General features: G+C 41.7%; 1 protein-coding gene across 1 annotated transcript in view; it reads left to right on the top strand.

The window, feature by feature from the left end:
• LOC132406188 (solute carrier family 12 member 2-like) overlaps positions 1 to 24961 on the top strand; it is a 75846-nt gene that overhangs the window by 16410 nt on the left and 34475 nt on the right. The window contains exons 4-10 of the mRNA XM_059991506.1: positions 4484 to 4579; positions 8715 to 8854; positions 10113 to 10223; positions 11124 to 11235; positions 16483 to 16610; positions 18011 to 18095; positions 20086 to 20240. Coding sequence (XP_059847489.1) covers positions 4484 to 4579; positions 8715 to 8854; positions 10113 to 10223; positions 11124 to 11235; positions 16483 to 16610; positions 18011 to 18095; positions 20086 to 20240 — 827 coding nt within the window. The remainder of the gene's footprint in view (positions 1 to 4483; positions 4580 to 8714; positions 8855 to 10112; positions 10224 to 11123; positions 11236 to 16482; positions 16611 to 18010; positions 18096 to 20085; positions 20241 to 24961) is intronic.

The raw sequence follows: 24961 nt of genomic DNA, 5'->3' as shown, positions 1-24961 counted from the left end.
CCGAACCGACTCACAATTAGATAGCCTACGGGGGTTTGCGAGCACAGAGCTTTGGAGCCTCTGCGCCATGGGGGGCAGGTTGAGGGAGGCTTAAAAGTGAGGCTGAAGATTTCGAATAAAGTTTTTTCCTTCGACTGCAGTTACCGACTCCGTGTCGTAATTTTAGCGCTGCGTGTAGCACACCGCTACATGGTCAGTATTTAATTAAAATGTATTTTATGTTAGTTTGTTAGTTTTTGAAATGTAAATCTAAATTTGAAGATTATGGTGATCTTGTACAATCTAAATAAGACGTTGTGGCGACCCATTTCCTGACACATCCGAACCGGCTCACAATTAGCCAGCGTTCAGGCTAAGGGAGATAGCCTACGGGGGTTTGTGAGTACGTGTCTTTTGCAGCATCCGCGCCCATGGGGGGCGGGTTGAGGGAGGCTTAAAAACAAGGCTGTTTAGTTCAAATAAAGCTATCTTTGACTGCAGTTTACTGACTGCGTGTAGCACACCGCTACAACATGTTTTTATCGCTGGCTGTCCAGAGGGGAGGTGCTGAAACGCTTTGTCGCGTGTCTGGAAGAAGTGAAAACTTTCCTGGGCAGCAAAGGGCTCACCTTTCCTGAGCTGGAACAGCCAGAGTGGCTGGAAAAGCTACACTTCATGGTAGACATGACAGCGAACCTGAACACGCTGAACACAGCTCTTCAGGGGAAAGGACGCACAGACCTGCACATGTTGGAGGATGTTTTGGCATTCGAGCGCAAGCTGACGTTGCTTGCCAGAGATTTACAGAAAGGCACATTGTCTCACTTCCCCAATTTGAGAGAGTTCAAACAAGGTCACGACATGATAAATTCGGAGTATTTCCATTCTGCAATCATCGCAATGCAAACATCGTTTGGGAAACGCTTCTGTGAGTTCAGAGAGGAAAAACACACATTATCTTTCCCGGTCACTCCCCTAAGCATCGATCCATCCCTACTGAATACGACTGCATTGTCAGGTGTGAGTCAACCTGACCAAGTATGATAAATATTTTAATTGCCTATTATTTTACGTATATTCATATGTTTTCATTGTTCAGTGAAATAGTCCTTTTATTTTTCAGGTTGACAGCTGGCTGACGTTATTTTTGGTTTGCTGCTGGCGGCAAATTTAAGTTTGGCGTTTTTCATAAATACAAGAAGGACTCAAATAGACATTGAGTATTTTACTTAAAAGTAACCTTCAACCCAACGTCTTTTTTTCGGAGGTCAAAATGTTTTTGTTGCATGCAGAAATGTAATTTCGTTTTCTCTGCAGGAGTTCATCAATTTCATAAATGCAACACATTATAGTTTGTTTATACATAGCATAAAGGCAAAACAAAACGATGTATGCAGTGTTATTTCATTTTAAATGTCAAACGGGTTTTGCGGCTCCCAGTGTTTTCTTTTCTGTGGGAAACGGGTCCAAGTGGCTCTTTCAGTGGTAAAGGTTGCTGACCCCTGGACTAAGATCTTTTGTTTCAGGCTATGCACGTTCCTTCCTCTTGGTTAAATCCTCCCCCAGTACATGTGGTCCCTAACCCACATGTTTAACTTCTTTCCACAACCTATGAACAGTTTGATTAATGAAAGAATGGGATTAGAATAGAGAATAGGAGGACTGTTCTATTGAGTGGAAGCTTTCCTGGTTATGATTCCCATTTGAGCATGCTGAATTATTACACACGTTTACCCTGTACATGCATTTGTGTATGAAGGTGTGTCTGTGTACTGGTTGCGTTTGCCTGTGTGGGCAGACAAATTCTCATCAGTAAATAAAGCTTATTGATCATCAGCCAGATTGTCAGTTGTTAAACAGCTTTGGTGCTATTTTTTACCAATCTGATCAGAAATTCAAAGTTAAGATACTGAGGAGAATGTCTTTACTGATCTGACCATGCAGAGAATAGATTAATGAAGATTAAGAACAGTGTGCCTGATAGTGGGATGGCGATGTTTTTGAGGATAATATTTAAGTTATTTTTTTGTAGTCGTGTGTGTGAATCTTGCGTCAAAGCTGGATGGAAAACATGACCTGGATTCTCACAATTTTGGAGGAGGACTTGTTTGCCCGTGGTGTTTCCACAATTAGCTTGCTGAGAAGTGGGCTGCTGAATGGCTGAGCACACACTCTAGAGTCTGCAGTAGAGGAAAGGGTGTGGGGGGGTGGAAGGAGAGAAAATGCAAAGAGGGGATTAAAGAAGAGCGAGCATTTTAATTTTCTGGGTGTCAAAGTCTCTGAGAACCTAACCTGGTCCCAACATATTATCGATGCAGTTATAAAGAAGGTAAGACAGCAACTATACTTCATTAGGAGTTTGAAGGGATTTGGTATGACAACAAAAACACTCGGAACTTCTATAGATGTACTGTGGAGAGCATTCTGATAGGTGGCATCACTGTCTGGTATGGCGGGCTACTGTACAGGACTGAAAGAAGCTGCAAAGGGTTGTAAATTTAGTCAGCTCCATCTTGGGTACTAGCCTACGAAGTAACTAGGACATCTTCAGGGAGTGGTGTCTCAGAAAGGCAGCGTCCATTATTAAGGACCTCCAGCACCTAGGGCAGGGGTGGGCAAACTTTGTGACTTGAGGGCCACAAAGGGTTCTAAAATTTGACAGGGGGGCCGGACCTGGAGCAGATGGACGGAATGTTTTGGTAATACACCTCATAAGAGAAAATAAAATATCATGGGATATGTAGAAAACATGTGCTTTAATTTCAATTGAAAATGAACAAATGCATTACAACAAAATATCTGTCTTTGAAGTCCCATGGTATTTAGCTATTTACTGAAATGACTTTTAAAACACTGAAAATTAAATGAATAAAATACAGCTTTTTTTAATAGTAACAGTTATTATTTTAAAGCACTGAAAATTCTGTTATCCTTCAAGATATTATCATCATCACTCTCCTCCTGACTGTCTTTATTTCAAAAACGGTAGGAGATGCAGGTCTACTTGTCCTGCTCCTTCTTATTCAATTGTCCCCTGTGCAAAAACTCAACAACGACCAGCACAAAGACAGAACAGTGAGAGCGCGCCAGTATGCAGAGCGCGTTATTTGATCTGGAGCGCATTTTTTATTTTGAGAACGTATGTGCACCTGCGCACTACTCATGTCCATCACTTAACAGAAATGACATGTAACATGTAAGGCTTAATGAAAAAAATATTTTCAAATGCATTTTTTACATAACACAACGAAGAAACTTATTTTTAATTTCAGTGGGAACAGTGTTGTTGGTCTCCCTTTTTAGCCAGCGCATCAAAGTCTGGATTTAGTTTTGTTGTGGCGATTCTCAGGATAGATCTGAGGTGTTGGTCAGTTAACTTGGATCTGCGGCTGGCTTTGTTGATGTTCATGACATTGAACGCCTGTTCACACAAATAGGTCGAGCCGAACAAAGAGTAAAGCACAAATGTGGAGTAATACACTGCACCTCAACAAAGGTCAATATGTAGCGGTGTGCTACATGCAGCGCTAAAATTACGACACGGAGTCAGTAACTGCAGTCGAAGAAAAAGACTTTATTCGAAATCCCCAGCCTCACTTTTAAGCCTCCCTCAACCTGCCCCCCCCCGCGCAGAGACTCCAAAGCTCTGTGCTCGCAAATCCCCGCAGGCTATCTCCCTTAGCCGGAACGCTGGCTAATTGTGAGCCGGTTCGGATGTGACAGGAAATGGGTCGCCACAAATGTATATAGAGTGCATCATCTATTGGGAAAACGCCAGAATTGCGAGGAAAAAACATTAACAAGGTTTATTAATATAATTTCATCAAGTTCTGCGGGCCAGATTAAAAAGCTTAACGGGCTGCATATGGCCCGCGGGCCGTAGTTTGCCCATGCCTGACCTAGGGCATGCCCTTTTCTCACTGTTACTGCCAGGTAGAAGGTACAGGAGCCTGAAGGCACACATTCAACGATTCAAGAACAATTTCTTCCTCTCTGCCATTCGGTTCCTAAATGGACATTGAACCCATGAACACTACCACACCTTCTTAATATATATTATTTCTGCTTTTTGCATGATTTTTAATCTATTCAATGTACGTATACTGTAATTGATACATTTATTTATTTTCTTCTTCTATATTATGTATTTCTGCTGCTAAGTTAACAAGTTTCACGACACACGCCAGTGTCGTGAAACTTGATTTTGACAATATACTGTCCCCATGTATTCTGGAAACAAGGTTGTATTGAAATTCAGACATGTTCAGTCCTGACGAAGGGTCTCGGCCCAAAACGTCGACAGCGCTTCTCCCTATAGATGCTGCCTGGCCTGCTGCGTTCCACTAGCATCTCATGTGTGTTGTTTGAATTTCCAGCATCTGCAGATTTCCTCGTGTTTGATGTTTAGTCCGATAGCCCCACAGCTTCAGGATGGCCCTCACCACGTGGGACATGCAGTGGTTGGTTCCTAGTTTAACGTGTGTGCTTCTGTGCATTTCCCCAGGCCTGACCACACTAATTATCCTCATGGCCACTGTGGTGACCTTTGTTACTGCGTTATCCACATCTGCCATAGCAACTAATGGGTTTGTGCGAGGAGGTAAGCAAAATACAATTTAATGAGAATAATGTTTTTGAATCCTTTTCGTGTCAGAACTGTCGTGCATGATACTGTTCTGCTCTGTAAACACCCATCATGATTATAAACATCTTTATCAGAACTTCTGAATACCTCCTCTGTTCCATAGTGAACAGCCCTACTGTATTCAAACTATCCACTTAGCAAAAGCTCATCATCCCTGGAAACATTTTATTAAACTTCCCTTTATTACATCTCTAAAATATGACAATTTGATCTGGACATAATGACCCAATAGTGACAAAATCAGTGATTAACACTCAGTGGCCACTTTATTATGTACACTGAGTGTATGGTCCCAATCTTCTGCTGCTGTACTTCAAGGTTTGTTGTGCTGTAACACATGATTATTTGAATTACTGTCGTCTTCCTGACAGCTTGAACCATTGACCTCTGACCTCTCATTAACAAGGCATTTTCGCTCACAGAACTGCCACCCACTTGATATTTTTTTAATCACACCATTCTTTGTAAACTCTCGAGACTGCTGTGCTTAACATTCCCAGGAGAGAAGCATTTTCTGAGATACTCAAATCACAACATCTGACACCAACAATTGTTCCATGGTCAGGCCATTTAAATCATATTTCATTGCCATTCTGATGTTTAGTCTGAACAGCAACTGAATCACTTGACAATGTCTGCATACTTTTTTGTATTGAGTTGCTGCCACATGATTGACTGATTAAACATCTAAGAGATAAGTGCTGGAAACAGGATTAAATGCCATTATGATAAAATCACTGGAGTGCATCTACTTCCTCAGGAGTTTGTGAAGATTTGGCTTCATATCTAAAACTTAGAAAACTTCTATTGATGTGCGGTGGAGAGTACATTGACTGGTTGCATCATGGCCTGGAATGGAAACTTTAATGCCCTTGAAAGGAAAATCATACAAAAACTTGTGGATATGGCCCAGTCCATCACATGTAAAACCCTCCCCACCATTAAACACATCTACATGAAGTGTTATCATAGGAAAGTTGTGTCCATTATCAAGAAACCTCACCACCCAGGCCATGCTCTCTTGTCGCTGCTGCCATCAAGAAGAAGGTACAGGAGCCTCAGGACCCACACCACCAGGTTCAGGAACACTTCAAACATCAGGCTCTTGAACCAAAGGGAATAACTTTACTCACCCCATCCCTGAATAGTTCCCACAATCGATGGACTCACTTTGAAGGACTGCATCTTACGTTCTCAATATTTATTGTCCATTTATTTATTTATTTATCTATCTATCTATTTATTTATTTATTTATTTATTTTTGTATTTGCTTAGTTTGTTCCTTTTGTACATTGGTTGTTTGTCCATCCTGTTGGATGTGGTCTTTTATTGATTCTATTGTGTTCTTGTATTTACTGTGTTTGCCTGCAAGAAAATGAATCTCAGGGTTGTATATGGTGACATATATGTACTTTGATAATATGCTTACTTTGAACTTTTGAACTTTGTTTAGATATTTGCATTAATGTGCATGTGTACAGGTTTAGCTAAAAAAGTGACTGCTGAAGGTATGAAGATTTGTTGTGACTTATTCCTCTTGTATACAATGATCCCATTATAAAATAATTTAGCTTTCTTAACCTCTTATACAACTTTCAATGAACTCTGCACTTATCCATACAGTTCTCTCTACTTTTATACCCCACCTAGCTTAAAATGCCTCTTCTTGGTTTCTCCTACCCTAATGTGAGTATATCATTCAGCATGGAAACAGGCCATTTGGCCCATCATGTCTACAGTGAGCAGTGGGCACCCATCTCTATAAATCCTATATTCCAGCACTTGTCCCATCGCCTTCCAAACTTTGGCTAGACACTTCTTAAATGCTGTCGGTGAATCTGCCTCTAGCACACTCTCCGGCATTGTATTCCAGGTATTTGCAAGTCTCTGGGTGAAAAGGATTCTTTATCAAAGGTATTTTATCTGCCTCTGGTGTGGGGAGAAGTTTCCTCCAGTCTCCAGCACTCTTTGCATGCCTCAATCAGGACTCCTTGCAACTTCTTGTGCTGCAGGGAGTACAGTCCTGGCCTCTACAGTCACTCATAACTGAAAATTCCATCCAGGCAGCATCCCAGTCAATCTTTTCTGCATCCTGTCCAGCAAGACCAGATCATTCCGATAGTGACCAAATGACATCTGACCAATGTTTTATGAAATTGAAGCATAACCTCCCTGTTCATGTTTTCAATGCCCTACCTAATGAAGGGTGGTCTCTCATATGTCTTGCTAGCCAGATTATTGATGTATTCGACCTGTTCATCAAAGGTATCTCTGTTCCTCAAGAATACCTTGAATCTTACTTTTTGTTGTTTATGTCCTATTCTCAGTGAGTGAGTGAGGGTCTCCATTGGTCAGAGTTGACCATGGATATTGCATCCTAGCTGTCTATATATGCAAGCCTGGGCAGTACGATATGGAGAGCAAGCTGTGGTCCATGTAGCAAGCTCTCCCTCTCCACGCACCTGATAAACCCAAAGAAATGGCAGAGGCCGATACAGTTTGGCACCAGCAGCATCACAGGAGTTGAACTCAATGTAGGACTGCCTTAGTGACTCCAGCTCCAGATTTTTCCCTCATGAGTGGGTATAGCTGCAAGGCAGCGGAGATTTTCTTCTCCTAGATGGGCTGCCAACCATGGCTGAAGAGTCCCATCCGCCCAAAGCAACTGGTGTTAAGATGCCAGTAACCAGCCTTTGCCTGTTCTCTTGTCTGTAGAAACGGTTCCACCAAGGTTAGTTGCTAAGCCACACGTGAAGGCCAGGAGCTGGACTTGGTTATCACAGGGTATTTGAGTCACATACCATTGGAAGCATTTAATAGATAGTGGGGGCTTGTCCCTGTTACCACCCTGGGATATAACAACCTTAAAGAACTGTGAATTCTCAGTAGTATTCACAAAAATCCATCACCTCACATTTATAGGATTAAACCATCTCTCCTCTTTATTTCACCACCTCTGATGGCCCTGAATTACCCGACAGTCTAAGTCTCCCCTCCACACTTAGCACGATGCTTTTACAGCTTGGGGTGTCAGAGTTCAGAGTTCAATTCCCGTAAAGTGTTTGTATGTTCTCCCCATGACTGTGTGGGCTTCCTCTGGGTGCTCTGGTTTCCTCCCACGGTCCAAAGATGTACTGGTTAGTAGGTTAATTGGCCAGTGTGATTAGGCTAGGGGTTAATAGCTGGGTTGCTGCACTGATCAGCTGGTTGGGCCGGAAGGGCCTGTTTCTCACTGTATTTCTAAATAAATAGATAATCAATTCCATCAATTTATGTATCATCTGTGAACTTACTAACCATTCCTCATATAGCCACACCCAAATCATTCACATCTATTACAAAGAACAAGGTTCCCAGCACCAATCCTTGTCGAACAAAACTAACGACAGGCATCAAACCACAAAAACAAATCCCTATCTTCACCCTCTGTCAAGCCAATTCTGGACCCAGTTTATAAACTTTCTCTGAGTCTTATCCTTTTGGACCAGTTTCCCCCATGGAATCTTGGTCTAAGACCTTACTGAAATCTTTGTAGACCACACCTACTGCTTGGACCTCATCAATAGACCTTCCTACATCTTCAGAAAGGATCTGGTGTTGTCAAATCATCTAATGATCATTGATTAGGCCTTGCCTATCCACGTAGTCCTTATTATTGACACTCAGAATATTTTCCAATTAATGTTAGGCTCACAAGTTTGTAATTACCAGACTTTTCCTTTCTGCTCCTTTTAACCACATCGCACTTCACCTGCCCCCTATGTCCCAGTTCCACAAGCCTCTGTGAAATGTATTGCCATTCTCCCCACACTTAACCATGCCTCCAAGTTTTGTGCCATCTGTAGATATGGCTTGTACATCCAAGTCAAAGTCATAGTAAGCAAAGTAATGGTCGTGGACTGATCCTAGGAAGATTTTGCTCTTTACCTCTTATTTGTCTGCTCTCTACCACTTCAAATATTCATGTCTAATTATGGCCTATCTATTTTATTGTGAGTTCTAAGTGATTTTGTATTTGGTATCTGAAATCTCTGCCAGGTTAGTTCCATGTACTTTCTGTGTTTTCACCCTCTCTCACTTGTCCTGTAGGCGGTGCTTACTACTTGATCTCCCGCAGTTTAGGACCAGAGTTTGGTGGCTCCATTGGCCTCATCTTTGCGTTTGCCAATGCAGTGGCAGTGGCGATGTATGTGGTGGGCTTTGCTGAAGCTCTTGAAGATCTGCTGTCGGTGAGTTTCAGCTTGCCATCTCCGTTTCTCCAATAGGAATGAACAACTACTGATCTCTTCAGTTGCTTTTATACATCGTGTTAAGGAAGCTTTACAGAATGGTGGGAGGGTACTGTAGTCTGCCTGGTCACTTGCAGTGGGAATGAAAGCATAAGCCAAAGACTTTCTGCTCCTAGCCCCTTTCCAAGCTGTGTGTGAGTGCAGCTCAAGGCACATCAACTGTTGGAATGAAACCATCGTTGGCAGAAAGACCTGCTCGTACACACTTGGGTAGATTTGCAATTGGTTATTTGTGGAACCTAGATATTAATTAGTTTAAGACCATAAGACATAGGAGTAGAATTAGGCCATTTGGCCCATCAAGTCTGATCCACCATTGGCTGATCCTTTTTTCCCCTCCTCAACCACACTCCCCAGCCTTCTCCCCATAACCTTTGATGCCATGTCCAATCAAGAACCTATCAAGCTCTGCCTTAAATACACCCAACTGCCTGTGGTAACAAATTCCACAAATTTACTACCCTTTGGCTAAAGAAATTTCTCCACATCTCTATTTTAAATGGATACCCTTCTATTCTGAGGCTGTGCCCTCTTGACCTAGACTTCTCCCACCATGGGAAACACCCTTTCCACATCTACTCTGTCTAGGCCTTTCAACATTAGAAAGGTTTCAATGAGATTCCCCCTCATCCTTCCAAATTCCAGCGAGTACAGACCCAGAGCCATCAGAAGTTCCTGTTTTGATTTCTACAGGTAGCAGTGGCTGCCTTTGTGCTGAGGGTTGGTAAAGCTCCCAGTACTGGGCTCTGTTAAAGGGCAAAGGGATTGGTGCTGAATTCCCATTGGCATTTCCTGTTTGCCAATATGATGGAAGTTCAGAGGAATGTTAGGGACGGGGTGTAGAGAGTTGGCAACAAGTACAATAATTTAAGAAATATGAAAGTTTTGGTGAAGAAAAATTACTTTTATTGACATAAAGATTGATAACTAAATGATAAAGATTCAGATAATTGCTAAGTATTCTAATTTGATAGGGGAGAATTATTTTGCACAGATTGAAGGAACAGAGTGAGTAGGTTAGTTAATTACTTTGAAAAAGAATCATCTGTATATTTGTAAGGGTTAGTTATGTAGGGTTATGAGGACAGAGCAGAGGAGATGGGACAGCCCTTTTAGGACCAGAGGACAGAATGGTCTCCCTGAATGTGGTTGATTCAATGATGTAATGTGTTCCTTCTGATTTGATCACTTCTGAAAGGAGCATGGAATAATCATGGTCGATAAAATTAACAATGTTCGCATTATCGGCACCATTACTGTGACCCTTCTCCTGGGGATCTCGGCAGCTGGAATGGAATGGGAGGCAAAGGTAAGTTTTTCAAAGGCAGCACTGCTTAATGTTAATGATCTGCTTCCTTTCCTGCTTCAGGCAGCCTCGCTGTCCTCATTCTTCAACACCCGGAGGGAGCTTGTTTATCTTTAAACATCTCAAACTTTTCTCTATTATATGTCCTATTATTTTTGATCAGTTCCACAAAGTTAAAGCAGCATATTCAGGCTTTTAAGCCAAATTATAATTTTAAATATTATCAGATAATTCATTAGGAAATGGCTGGCAAGTTTTTGACCTGGACAGGAGCTTATGATAGGATCCACTGCCAGAGTTTAGAGTCTCTGTTGGAAGGCATTTGATATTCCAGTGTTGTGGATGTAATCATTTATTCAATGGAGTGTCTGCTATCAATAGATGGTTACTGATATTCTCCTCACCAGTTCCTATCCTTTGGGTCAATGTTGAGCTCTTTGTTGGGGACACAGTCCTATCCAAACCCTTCCATAAGACCTCACTACTGAATATTGGTGGGTCAGTGGTGTGGACACTGCTTTCAGGAGCTTCTTTATTAATATCAAGGTTGCATTGGGTTGAGGGTTTCGTGTCTGTAGAGGTTTTGATACAAACGCATGCCTTTATTTGGTCTGTTGGAGGTCTCCACAGACCTAAGAGATGCAATGGACTACATTCATGTTTCAGCAGCTGCTAAGCAGTGTCACTGATGCCCCCTCTAACCTCTTTGTGCCCTTTGCTGATTTGCTGTTGTATTCTTGTCCATCTGCAATCTCCTTATTCTCAGTAAACTGTGGAGTGACCTTTCTTTTAGTCTTTTCTCTTCAGTTACCCTATGATTATTGAAGAGTTGAATCCAAGCCTCAGACTGCTGTTTAAAGCCATGAAAATGTATGTAATCTGTTGCTTGTCTTCTGAGTTTAGACCCAAGTTGTTCTTCTTGCAATCTTACTTGTTGCTATTGGCAACTTCGTTATTGGTACTTTCCTGCCAAGTGACCAGGAGAAAAACTCAAAAGGATTCTTCAATTACCGAGGTTGGTATATGTTGTAATTATCTCTATTTGTTAGATATGTGACTGTAGGTAAGGTGGAAGAGAGTTCACACACAAGCGAGAACTTGATTCTATTTTGATGCTATGTACAAATACTCTTCCCTAAAACAAGCTCTGGGAATTGTATAGCCATTAAAATGCAGTAATCCAAATTGTCCCTGTATTACATTCCCATATCTGGAGCTGGTGTAAAAACACAACATGTAAAGATATCCATTCGATATGCAGGACAGTCCTAAAATATTTTGGGAGTAAATTAAGGGCAAACTTATGTTCTGAGATCTTTCAGTAGGGTAGAACTAGAATATTTTGCAATTCACAGTTAGGACAGCTAACTCTAGTTTGATTTATTCCTGGAGGTTTCATTTATGAACGAATGTCCTGGCTTTCAGTCTTCCCTCTGATGTCCATTGTTACAATGCTGTGCTTTCATTCACCAGCTGGAAGACGATTAGGTTCTTTCATTGCCCAGTCAGATGATTATGCACTGTTGAACATCTTTATGTAATCTTTTCTTTACAACCAATTAGTAAACTACTTCATTAGAAAAGGTAGCTAATTGCTCCTCAATCCTTTTCCCAGAATTACTCTTGGGAGATTAAACTCAAAGCTATGGAAATACCAAGAAAATATAAGGTCCACACAAAATACAATCAATCTAACAAAAGCACTGTAGATTTTACAAATACACTAAAACAGAAGCTTGGTGCATACAAACCCAGACCAAATAAATACATGAAATGTGCATGAGAACAGAATTATTAGTTCAGGAACAAGGAAAGATACAGGACATTGAAACTAAGTTTGACACACTAAAATATTATCAACCCTAGCACAGAATTACCAGCAAACACAGGGATAATGAACTTCCGGTTTAATATCTGGTTAAACAGGGCAACACACAATCAGGAAGCAAGCTGGATTAGGGAGGCAAATGAATGCACTCTCACAATTGAAGTTTTGCAAACACCGGAAGCTACAATGGAAATGATAAAAGCAGTTATAAAAAAAAACCCACAACTGGAAAAATACCAGCAGTGATAATATTCCAGAGCAACTCTCCTTTGGTTTTGGCTGTCTTTAAACCCACTCTCTACTGAATCGATTGAAAATAGGGCATCAAATCAGAAACAGCCAAATGAATTATTCCTTGGCACACCTTCTATACATGGACAATTTGAAATTATATGCTCCTTCATCAGTAAAGCTAAAGCAATTAATTCAAATGGTAGAACTATTTTCGAAAGATATAAGCATGAACTAGATAAGTGCAGAACATTAAACATAAAGAAAGGCGCAGTAGAGCCAGTAGAACATAAACCAGAGCAGCAGGACACAATACAACCGATGGATGAATATGCAACATGTAACTATCTGAGATATCAACAAGGAAAGAAAATAGATGATGGCGTGATAAAGCAAAAACTTTCAACAGAATTTACTTCAAGGTTTAAGAATATCTGCCAAACAGAGCTCAATTATAAAAATATAACAAAGGCAATAAACACTTTCACTATACCCATATAAATGTGTTATTTTGACATAATATCTTGGTCTAAAACCAATTTGGAAAATTAAAAAAGAAAAATAAGTACTGAGATGAAAAATTTTGTGACAACATTATGTACACTTGAATGCTCTCAGATTAACACTACTTAGATAGGCAGTCATCGGTCCCAGGGGATCATGGGTTTGTGCCTCTGGTAGACTGTGTCCTCTCCAGGGCACAAGCCTGGGTAGGAAGATTTGAAGAACCGGTTGTTGCCCATGAAGCAGGATCCCCCTCCCAACATCACCGATGTAGTCCAAGGGAAGGGCAAGTGCCAATACAGCTTGACACTCGTGTCGTCGTAGAGGTTGCCTGAGTGAAGTTGTAAACAACATCAAACTGCCTTGGGGACCTTGGCTCTGGACTTCTTCCTTGGGGTTTACTCCTGAAGCCTTTCCCATGGGTGGGTATGACCACAGGGCAGCGGAGGTTTAAAATCAGAGTTTTCCTTCTCCAAGGCGGCCGAGCCCCACCTGCCCAAAGCAACCGGTTTTGAGGTGCCAGTTGCCCGCCTTTGCCTCTTCTCTTGTAAGTAGAAATAGTTCTGTAGCTAAGCCACACATGAAGGCCAAGAGCTGGTCTTGGTTGTCAGAGGCTGTTAGAGACACATGCCATTTGGAGCACTTTATAGGTAGTGGCTTATCCCCACAACCACCCCCGGCTATGACAACCTTAGGAACCAAACTACCTAGGACAGAGGAAGGAAGAGGAATAACAGATGTAAAAACAATTGCACAGGTAAAACTGATAAACATATATTTTCATCAAGGAGAATAGGACTCTGTACTCCATGCAAGCATGTGCAATTCTGATAAGGGGTACACACTACTAAACTTGAAAAATGAAGAAATTATCACTACAGAAGGAAAAGTTAACCAATGGAAGAGCATGACTCTCCATAGAAGATATCCCCACCATCTGAGCAGACTAGATGTTGACAAGGAAGCATCAAACTCCTGGCTCAGAGTTGGAGAACCCTTCCCAGAAACAGAGGGGTTCCTTGTGGCAATACAACACAAAAAGCTATCAAAAGTACATAGTAAAAGACCAACAAATTCAAGACGATAAATGCAGAAAATGCCATGAGTAACCAGAAACAATCCAACACATTACAGGATCCTGTAGCAGTTTAACTCAATCTGATTACTTACACAGGTGCAATCAGTTGGCAAACATCATTCACCAAAATCTTGCTTTAAAATACAAACTTATACAAGGTACCATAACTTACTATAAATGCAGCCTAACTCAGTTTTAGAGTCAGAGTTCTTTAGATTATATTACAACTGATTGATTATTACTGATAGGACAATCCATAATAACTGTGCAGATATAACAGGATAAATAGGGCAAAACATTTTATCTAACAGAAATACCCATTCCAAACACATAATATACAGAAATCGATAGGTGAAAAACACCAGAAATATGCTGAATTAAAAGAGGAAATTGAAAGACTATGCTGTCACAAGATGGCAGCCAGCCAGGTTGCTCTCTGTTTTTGCAGGTTTTCTGAGCAATCTTGCAAAAATAATTTCCTTCGGGATAAATAAAGTTTTGTCTTATCTTATGAACAGTGTATACATCATCCTGATAGTAATATCTACAACTGGTACCATCCCAAAGTCACTACAAAATAGCATTAAACAGTTAGGCCGAAACAGCAGTATCTTTGTAACTCTGCAGAAAGCCACAATACTAAACACTAGAATGGTCCGAAAGTTCCTAGCAACTGACAAGTGAGCATGCTTGTCTATGTCTGTACCTCAGGACTTACCAGCTTGAGATGAGGAAAAAAAAAGTAATAAATAAATAAATCAATTAACATTGACATCATGAGTCCTTGAAAGGTGGTCTGTCCGTAGGTTGTGTGCAATGTTGTGGTGAGTGAAATTTGTCCACGCTAGTTCAGGAATCTGATGGTCGTAGGGTAATAATTGTTCCTGAACCTGGTGGTATAGGATCTAAGTCTCCTGTGTCTCCTATCCAGAGGAGGCAGTGAGAAGAAAGCATGGCCTGAATGGTGGGTTTCCTTGTGATCTGGTTGCATCACAGACTGGTATGGAAACACCAATGTCCTAAAATGGACAAGCCTACAAATCCTACAAGTGGATATGGCTCAGTCCATAATGGGTAAAGCCCTCCCCACTATTGAGCACATCTACATGGAGTGCCGTTGTAGGGAGGCAGCATCCATCCTCAAGGACCCCCCCACCCCACCACCTTGGCCGTGCTCTCTTCTCACTGCTGCCATCAGGAAGAAGGTACAGGAACCTCAGGATCCACACCATCAGGTTCAGGAACAGTTATTACCCCTCAACTAATAGGTTTTTGAGCCAAAGGGGATAACTGCACACTTCTCGTCATTGAACTGTTGCCATAACCTATGGACACACTTTCAAGGACTCTACAACTCATCTTCTTAGTATTTATTTCCTATTTTTATTATAATTGTATTTTTCCTGTTTTGTATTTGTGCAGTTTGTTGTCTTTTATGCACAGTTTGTCCATGCTGTGGAGGACACAGTCTGTCACTGATTCCATCATGCTTTTTGGATTTATTGTGAATGCCCACAAGAAAATGAATCTCAGGGCTGTGTATGGTGACATACACTGTACGTACTTTAGTAATAAATTTAGTTTGAACTTTGATGATGATTGCTGCTTTCTCATTGCAGTGCTCTTTGTAGATGTGCTCAGTGGCAGTGAGAGCTTTTCCTGTGATGAACTGGGCTGCATCCGCCAATTTTTGTAGGATTTTCCAGTCTTGGGAATTGGTGTTTCCATACCAGGCCATGATGCAACCAGTCAGGATACCCTCCACTGTGCAACTATAGAGATTTGTCAAAGTTTTAGAGGGCGTGCCGAACCTGTACAAACTTCTACGAAAGCAAAGGAGCTGCTGAGCTTTTTTTGAAACGGCCTTGCGTGCTGGTCCCAGGACAGATCCTTTGATATATTAACGCCAAGGAATTTAAAGTCACTAACTCTCTCCACCTCTGATCCCCTAATGAGTCCACCAATGTGTAGCCCAGTTTCAGGTCCTTCTTGGGGTGCAGTGACCATTACCATCTATTTTCAGTCCTAGTTTTGAAAAAAAAATTACAATTTCAAAAAGACTTCATATTGAATGGGTGTGACACCATGTCAGACCCTGAACCCAAAGTCTAAGAAGGCCCCTGTTTCCTCCTCTGTATTTGCTGAGTTGGCAGATCACTACAATTAGTTTTGATGTTACTGAACTAGAGAGGAAGATCGGTCTGTGATGACATATCATCTCCAGAATAAACTGACAATAGATTGGATTAGTTTATTGTCAAATATACCAGAGTGTAGTGAAATTCATTCCTTGCATCAAGATCATAGTACACTCCACATGATAATAATAAATACAAAAAATATATAACAATAAATACGAAGATTGTAGTACAATTTGAGTATTGCAAAAAGGCCAAAGGGACCATGGAATAACCAAGAGAACTAAGGTGCATCATCACTGGGAAGGAGCTAGGAAAGAGCTGATTGATTAGACTAGCTACAAATAAGCTACTGCCCAGAGTCATAAAGGGAGGGGGAAAAGCAACTAGGTTATTACGATATTCAATCACTCTTGGACTAGTGTTTGTTGCTTCTTCATTTCACTTCTGCGTCACTAAAACTTCTCCATTGTTTTTATATAGCTGAGATTTTTCTGGAGAACTTTCGACCCAGTTTCCAGGCGGAGGAGAATTTCTTCTCCATTTTTTCCATCTTCTTCCCCGCAGCGACTGGTATCCTTGCAGGAGTCAACATTTCTGGAGATTTACAAGTAGGCATTTAATGAATGGAATCTGAAATAATTGGGATTTGTAAATGCAGGGAACTGTGAGATGAAACTCCTGCTCAATGCACTGGCACATCAACAGAGCCAACAGCCAGGAAGCTAGGAGAACAATTGAAATGGCTCTGGGGTCAGGAACCCTTCCAGCCTACACAGAAATGTTAAAGGTTTCCATGCTGTTGACTCTCCTCTCCTGTCTGACTGGCAGGTGGTAGGGTTAATGGCCTGAGTCAAATCAGTCTTACCACTGTGGTAGGCGGGTTCCTCTTTGGGGGAAATTGCTAATCCCTGAACTCTGGTTGGGATGTGTATCGAGAGGCTTCCTCCGCAGTTGTAGCTCTTTGTTGTCTGGGCACTGTATACAAGGGCAGAGAGATTCTACCAGAAATGGGGAAAACACTAGTTAGGCCACAGCAGAACTACTACAGTTATGATCACCACGTTACAAGGAGGAGATGAAGGCATCAGGGAGGGAGTAGAGGAGATTTGCCAGGACTGGAGAATATTGATTGTGATGACACATTGGTTGGGATTTTAATCAATATGTATAAAATTATGAGAAGCTGAGGGTGAAACTGAAGGATTTATTTCCTTTACCAGCCAGCGAGATCTGTAAGTCAAGTCAAGTCAAGTCACTTTTTATTGTCATTTCGACCATAACTGCTGGTATAGTACACAGTAAAACTGTTACATAGTCTGGTTGTGAGAGCCCGAATGCTTCAGTGCCTTTTCCCAGAAGGCAGGAGGGAGAAGTTATGGAAGAAGAGGCTAAGTGACGAAGAAAGTTTTTATTTCACTCAGAATAATGAGCAGACTCTCCCATCACTGTACACACCATACTGGGTATTGGTGTGTAGAGTTCCTGTCTCTGTACTCACCACACTGGGTATTGGAGCGTAGAGTTCCTGTCTCTGTACTCACCACACTGGGTATTGGTGTGTAGAGTTCCTGTCTCTGTACTCACCACACTGGGTATTGGTGTGTAGAGTTCCTGTCTCTGTACTCACCACATTGGGTATTTGTGTGTACAGTTTGCTCCCCCTTTCTGAATTGAGGAGACTTCTATTACAATGTCAGTGTTGATCAGTGTTATGTTTTAAAAAGTTGCTGAAATGCAGCGTGACTGAACCATCGACTGAGAATAGCTGCCCCCCGGGAACACTGCAGTTTCTTACAGGCTGGAGGGGAAGACAAGGCAGCTGGTGTCGAAATTGCCACGGCCAGTCACGGTGAACCTTCTGTCTGTCCTGATGCCAGGTGATACTGCTGCTGCAAAAGGATGTAATTTTACCACAGAATTCCAACAGGAATAAGTGTCTGATCAACCGTAAGCAGTCCTCTGTACTGGCTTTCATCCCATTTTCTTTCCTTCTGCTCTTTGCTTCTAGGATCCACAAGCTGCTATTCCGAAGGGGACGATCCTGGCAATTCTGATTACATCTTCTACGTACCTGGGAGTGGCCATTTCTGCAGGTGTGTTTTCCGTGCCCAACTCGCCTGCCAGTTTCTCATCACCAACCCCTCCCGTAAGGACCTTCTGTGTGACTGTATCTCGCACCTGAGTTTTACTGAGCATCACACACAATGCTGGAGGAACTCAGCAGGCCAGGCAGCATCTATGGAAAAGAGTAAACAGTCGACGTTTCAGGCCGAGACCCTTCATCAGGAGTGGGGGAGAAAAACAAGAGAAGTCAGTGCAAGAAGGTGTGGGAAGAGGAGGATGAGCATAAGGCGGTTGATGATTCTGGGAGAGGGGGAGAGGTGAAGAGCTGGGAAGTTGATTGGTGGAAAAGATAAAGGGCTGGAGAAGGGGGAATCTGTTAGGAGAGGGCAGAAGACCATGAGAGAAAGGAAGGAGGGAGGTGATGGTGGCTGAGGGGATAAAGTGAGAGTGGGAAACAGGAATGGGGAATGGTGAAGGGGGGGGGCATTACCAGAAGTTTGAGAAATCGATGTTCATGACATCAGGTTGGAGGTTACCCAGACGGAATATAAGGTGTTACTCCTCCAACCTGAGTGTGGCCTCATCATGGCAGTAGAGGAGGCCATGGACTGACATGCTGGAATGGGAAAGGGAATTAAAATGTGTGGCCACCGGGAGACCCCGCATTTTATGGCGGACGGAATGTAGGTGCTTGGTGAAGCGGTCTCCCAATCTATGTTGGGTATCACTGACATACAGGAGGTCACACTGGCATCACCAGATACAGACCCTACCGCTTACACTAGTCAACAGACCCACAGATGAAATGTCTCTTCACCTGGAAGGACTGTTTGGGGTCCTGAATGGCAGTGAAAAAGAGGAGGAGTAGGGGCAGGTGTGGCACTTGTTCCATTTGCAAGGATAAGTACCAGGAGGGAGATTACTGGGGAGGGATGAATAGACAAAGGAGTCGGCATAGGGAGTGATCATGGCAGAAAGCAGAAAAGTAATGTCCCCCCTTCACTATTCCCCCACTTCTCTTACCTTATCTCCTCACTGTGCTGCTCATCCCTGTCCCTTTCTTCCATGGCCCTTTACCCTCTCTTATCAGATTTCCCCTTCTCCAGCCCTTTATCACTTCCACCAATCGACTTCCCAGTTCTTGACTTCACCCCTCCCTTTCTCCTGCTCTCACCTCCCACCTTATGCTTCTTCCTCCCCTCCCCCCACCTTCTATAACTTCTCATCTTTTTCTCCCCAGTCCTGATGAATGGTCTCGGGCCGAAACTTCGACTGTTTACTCTTTTCCATAGACCGTGCCTGGCCTGCGGACTTCCTTCAGCATCTTGTGTGCGTTGCTTTGAATTTCCAGCACACGCAGTTTTTCTCATCTGTGTTCTTTACCTAATTGAGTAGAATCTCAGGTGACAGGATTCACAAGAACCTTTGGTGGTGTCAGACCTGATGAACAGAAGGACCTGGGGTTTGCAGTGACTGGAGGACAGAACTCACCATCACTGACTTTCCAGTTAGTTGTAACTTCCCTTGGAACAAGAAGATGAACCATTGGAATCTTTCCTACAAAGTTAAGTAAAATTTGCCTCTGAGAAGCTTTCCTCACCACGTCTCTCTCACTCTTACACAGAAGACAAAGAATATGTTGGCCTTTATTGAAAGAGGATTTCAATATTAGGGCAGAGATGCACCGTTCCAATTAAATAGGGTCTTGATAGAATGTTAACTATCAGCCATTCAGAATGAATTGAGGAGAAACAGAAGGTAGAGGATTTATGGAATTTTCTTCTTGAGGAAATGGAGGCCCAGTATTCAAAACAGAGATCAAAACTGTTTGGTTCATAGAGGATCCAGAAATATGGGATTACTGCAGGAAAGGGGCTGTGAAGTGAAAGATTGACCACAGCCTCACTGAAAAGCAGAGCAGGCAGAGGAGCTGATGGGCAGCTCCTGCTTCTAATTCATTTGTTATATTTATTTATTATTTATTCTTCTCTTTCACTTCTTGTTTTTTTTTCAAACCAGCTTCCTGCATTGTACGCTTTGCTACAGGGAACTTGACTGACATGCTGACACATGATGCAGTGACTAACTGTTCGACCACAGCCTGTACCCTGGGGTTTAACTTCTCTTCCTGCACAGAGAGGAGGTGTGAATATGGTCTGATGAACAACTTTCAGGTGAGTAAACAGACATTGCATCCTTTAAAAGATTAGAGGTGCCTGTATGTTTATGTAACTGCAAAGGACCTGGGATTTTGCGGTGATTATTGGACACAACTCATCACCATTGACTTTCAAGTTAGTTCAAAACTTTTCTTGGAACAAGAATCTGAACTGCTGGACTCTTTTTCTACAAAGTTGTGTCTGTTTCCTAATTAATCCATGTGCCTCCCAAACATTATAGATGATCTCTGTGCAACAAACAACTAATTGACAAGAAGGGCAAGGAAATAAGAACAACAAAAGCAAAAATTGTCAAGAATCCCACCTTATTCATACTTACCATCAATGATCCTATCTACACTCTGGCCCCTTTGTGGGGTGCCTCCTGTTTTTAATACCGTGAATGCAGGGTGTATGTTTGGGGTCTTCTGCTGGTAGCTCACCTACTTCTAGGCTTGATATCGTGCATTCAGAGATGCTCTTCTGCACACCACTGTTGTAACACATGGCTATTTGAGTTACTGTTGCCTTCCTCTCAGCTCATTCTCCCCCGACCTCTCATTAACAAGCCATTTTCCCCCACAGAACTGCTGCACCATTCTCTGCACCGAACCATTGAGCTTGAAAATCCCAGGAGATCCGCAGCTTCTGTGATACTCAAACCACCCTGTCTGGCACCAACAATCATTCCACAGTCAAAGTCACTAAGATCACATTTCTTCCCCATTCTGATGAACAACAATTAATCCTCTTGACCATGTCAGCATGCTTTTATGCAGAGCTGCTGCCATTTGATTGGCTGATTAAATATTTGCATTAACAAGCAGGTGTATCTAATAAAGTGGCCACTGAGTGTATATTAATCCCGTTTTCCAGCTCTTGGTCTGTAGCCTTTGTGCATTATCTATTCAAGTGTGTATCTAACTACTGCTTAAATGTTGTACTTGACCTCCCTCCCCCCTCAGTCATTCAGGCAATGTTCCAGATTCCAGTCACCCTCTTGGTGGAATTTCAATTCACCTAACTTCATCTGAACTTCACGTGCCTTACCCTGTACCTAGATCCTCTATATCAGGTTACCTCTGCTATGGGTGAAAGTTTCCAACCACCTACACTATCTGTGCCTCTCATAAAATTGTATGGCTATCACTTTATCCCCTCTCCTCCTCCTGTGTTCCCAGGAATATAAATACATTTTTTCCTTGTAACAGAAATGCTCCATCCCAAGCAACATCCTGGAAAATCTCCACTACTCACTCTTCAGTGCTTTTGTAACCTTTCTGGAGTGTGATGACCAGAATTGTACAGAGAATTCTTGCTGTGTCCTAATCAATGTTTATATAGTTTAGTATAGCTTATCTGGTTTATATACTAAATGCTCTTTTTCACCAACTTTATCCACTTGTACATTTGCCCTCAGGGATCATTGGGCTTGCATTCTAAGGTCTCTCTGTTCCCCACTACTCCTTGGTGACCTATCATTCATTGTGCTTTCCGTACTCATATTGGTCCTCCAAATGTGTATCACCTCAAACTCATCAGGGTTAAAGTTCATCTGCTATTGCCCTGCCTACCTTACCAACTGATCAACATCACCCAACAGCCTATAGTTATCCTTCTCACTATCAGCAACAAAACCAAATGTTATACCTTTGGTAAATTTATTAATCATAACCCCACCATTCATGTCCAAAGTAGTCATGTGTATGACATACAGCAAGGGTCCAATGTTGCTCCCTGTGGTATCACTGGTCACAAGCTTCCAATCACAAAACAACTCTGCATCTTTACCCTCTGTCTTCTACTACCAAGGCATTTTTGGACCCAGGTTGCCAACTTGTTTTGGATCTCATTGGCCCGAGCTCTTCGGATCAATTTCCCATGAGGAATCTTTTTAAAAGTCTTAATGAAGTCTCTGTAGATTATGTTAACCACACTTCCCTCAGTAATGCATTTTTGTACTTTTGAAAAGTTCATTCACATCATTCACCTAATTAAGTCAAGTTGATTATCTTTGATTAGTTCCTGTCTTTCCAAGTGTGATTAATCCTATCTCAGAATTTTATTCCATTACTGTCCCAACATCATAGCTGTAGGATTGTAACTGGTTTATTCCCACTGCCCTTGAATAAAGTGACTGTATTTGCTGTCCTTTAGTAATCTGGTACTTTCCCTGTGCCCAGTGAGATTTTAAAATCTGTCAGGACCTTGATAATCTTATTCTTTATCTTTCATAGCAGCTTGAGAAATATCTCATCAATCAGCTTTAACTTTTATCAAACATCCAACATTCAAAATATATTTATTATCAAACTACATATATGTCACCAAATACTACCCTGAGATTCAATTCCTTGCAGGCATTCAGAGTAGAATAAAGGAATACAATAGAATCAATTAAAAAATACACACAAAAGATTGTCAGATTGTGCAAATAGAAAATGAAGCAAGTTGTAATAATAATAATAATAATAATAATAATAATACCATACTTGACTATAAATACAAGCGTGATCTAGTTTTAGATTCCAAGTCCTACAAATTATATTATGACTGATCTATTATTACAGATAGGACAATCCATAATAATCATCCAAATACAATATTACAGGATAAACAAGTAAGAAAAACTTATTTAATAGATATAGTCATTCCAAACACACATAGCACAGAAATCAATAAGCGTAAAACACCAGTAATATGCTGAATTAAAAGAGGAAATTGAATATCTATGGAACATGAACAGGTTATATATTGTCCCTATACTAATATCTACAGACTGGTATCATTCCAAAATCACTACTCCATAGCATTAAACAATTAGCCCTACAATGCAATGTTTATGTAAACCTCCAGAAAGACACAATACTAAACATCACGAGAATAGTCTTTTAAGTTCCTAACAATTGAGAAATGAGTGTGCTTGGCTATGCCCATACCTCAGGTTTTCCCAACTTGAGCTGAGAAAAAATAAAAACAAAACAATAATAATAATAATAAATATGTAAATAAATAAAACTGAGAACTTGAGTTGTAGAGTCCTTGAAAATGAGTCCAAAGATTGTGTTCAATGATTAGTTTGGTGTTGTGGTGAGTGAAGATGTCCGAGCTGGTTAAGGAACGTGACAGTTGAAGGGTAATAACTGTTCCTGAACCTGCAGATATGGGACCTAAGGCTCCTAATGGTAGCAGTGAGAAGAGAGCCTGGATGGTGGGGGTCCTTGATGGATGTTGGTTGCTTGTGATGATGAAGTGGGCGTATCTACCATTAGTTTTGGACTTCTCCATTCTTGGGTGTTAGTTTTTCCATACCACACTGTGATGCTAACAGTCAGGATACTTTTCATTGTGCCTCTATAGAAGATTGTCAGAGTTTTCGATGACTTGTGTTATGAACCCTGTAACTAGGTTACTTACCAGCAAAGATAAAGACGTCTGTTGGAGTCTGATGATACTATTTTTAACAGTATTTATCAGTAAAAATACACAAAAATAATATCAATGCAAATATACAGATAATATACGTCATCAATACTAAACCTAAAAGTGCGGGTATAGTAATAATCAATAAGAAATAAGCTCTGTCGTTGTCTAGGGGATAATGAATTGTCCGATGGAAATCTAAAGTTCATTTCAGTTCATACAGGCTGCAGCTGTTTATTCGTCACTGTGTTGCAATTGTTGGAGAGAGAGAGAGAAAAATAGAAGAATAACTTGCTGACTTTCCTTGGTACGGTCTTGATCCGTATCCGTCCTTTAGCTAGACTGTTCCGTGGAGGACTCGCCACCCAGGCAAGGATGGATGCACACACAAGCCCCCCACCGTTTCTCCTGGTGTGTCTAAGGGGTATTCCCCAGACCCGTCTTTTATCCTCACTCACGGGGTCTCAGATGTCAATCAGGTTGGGATGTTGCAATCCCTCAACCAGACCACTCTGGTTGTCCCCTGAGGGGTTTCAATGAATAGTACAGTACTCAATACACAATTCCTTCTCCAAGAGACAATAGCAGTAATCAGTGGTTCCGTTCCGCTTGTGTCAGGAGACATTCCAAACCTTGGGTATTCTGCGGTGTCTATAACATCTGCCTTTGCTGTTCCTGTGTCTCTCTCATTCCTGACATGCTGTGTATCTCTCTCATTTCCTGGGCCTCAGACCCGAAATAACAGCGATCCTGCGATTCTCAAAAAGGAGGGGGCGACTTTGCACCCTTTGGCCCCTTTGGCTCCACATTCGTAACACATGCTAATCGGAAGGAACTTCTATGAGGGGCACTGGCGTGCTTTCTTTGAAATGGCATTTACATAACGATCCCATGACAGATCCTCTGACATGATAATGCCCAATAATTTAAAATCATGAATTGAGTGTACTGCAGGGGTATTGGATGATGAAATGAATTGTGTGGTGACAGGCCATTTAGAAACAACTTCAAATTCAGGTCTACCTGAAAGACCGAGGACAGTGCCAATGATATGGATCTACTGCTGCAGAAGGGCTGCTGTGGGAAATCACAGCCAATGTTCTGATTATGGAGGGATGTCCTAGTCTAAGTTTAGAGGAAAGGAACACTGGGTAGAGTAGAGGCAGGTGTACATGGTAGCTTTCCCATGTTACATCTAATCTGGGACAATGTAAAAGGAGCTTTACTCTGCTACTATTGTATTTTATTTGATGTAGTATGTTTGACGTGAGTATTCTGTAGTACACGTAGCTTTCATCTGAGTGAGCATCAAA

Source organism: Hypanus sabinus, chromosome 16 (assembly GCF_030144855.1).
Source record: "Hypanus sabinus isolate sHypSab1 chromosome 16, sHypSab1.hap1, whole genome shotgun sequence".
NCBI lineage: Eukaryota > Metazoa > Chordata > Chondrichthyes > Myliobatiformes > Dasyatidae > Hypanus > Hypanus sabinus.
This window is presented reverse-complemented; position numbering and strand designations above follow the sequence as displayed.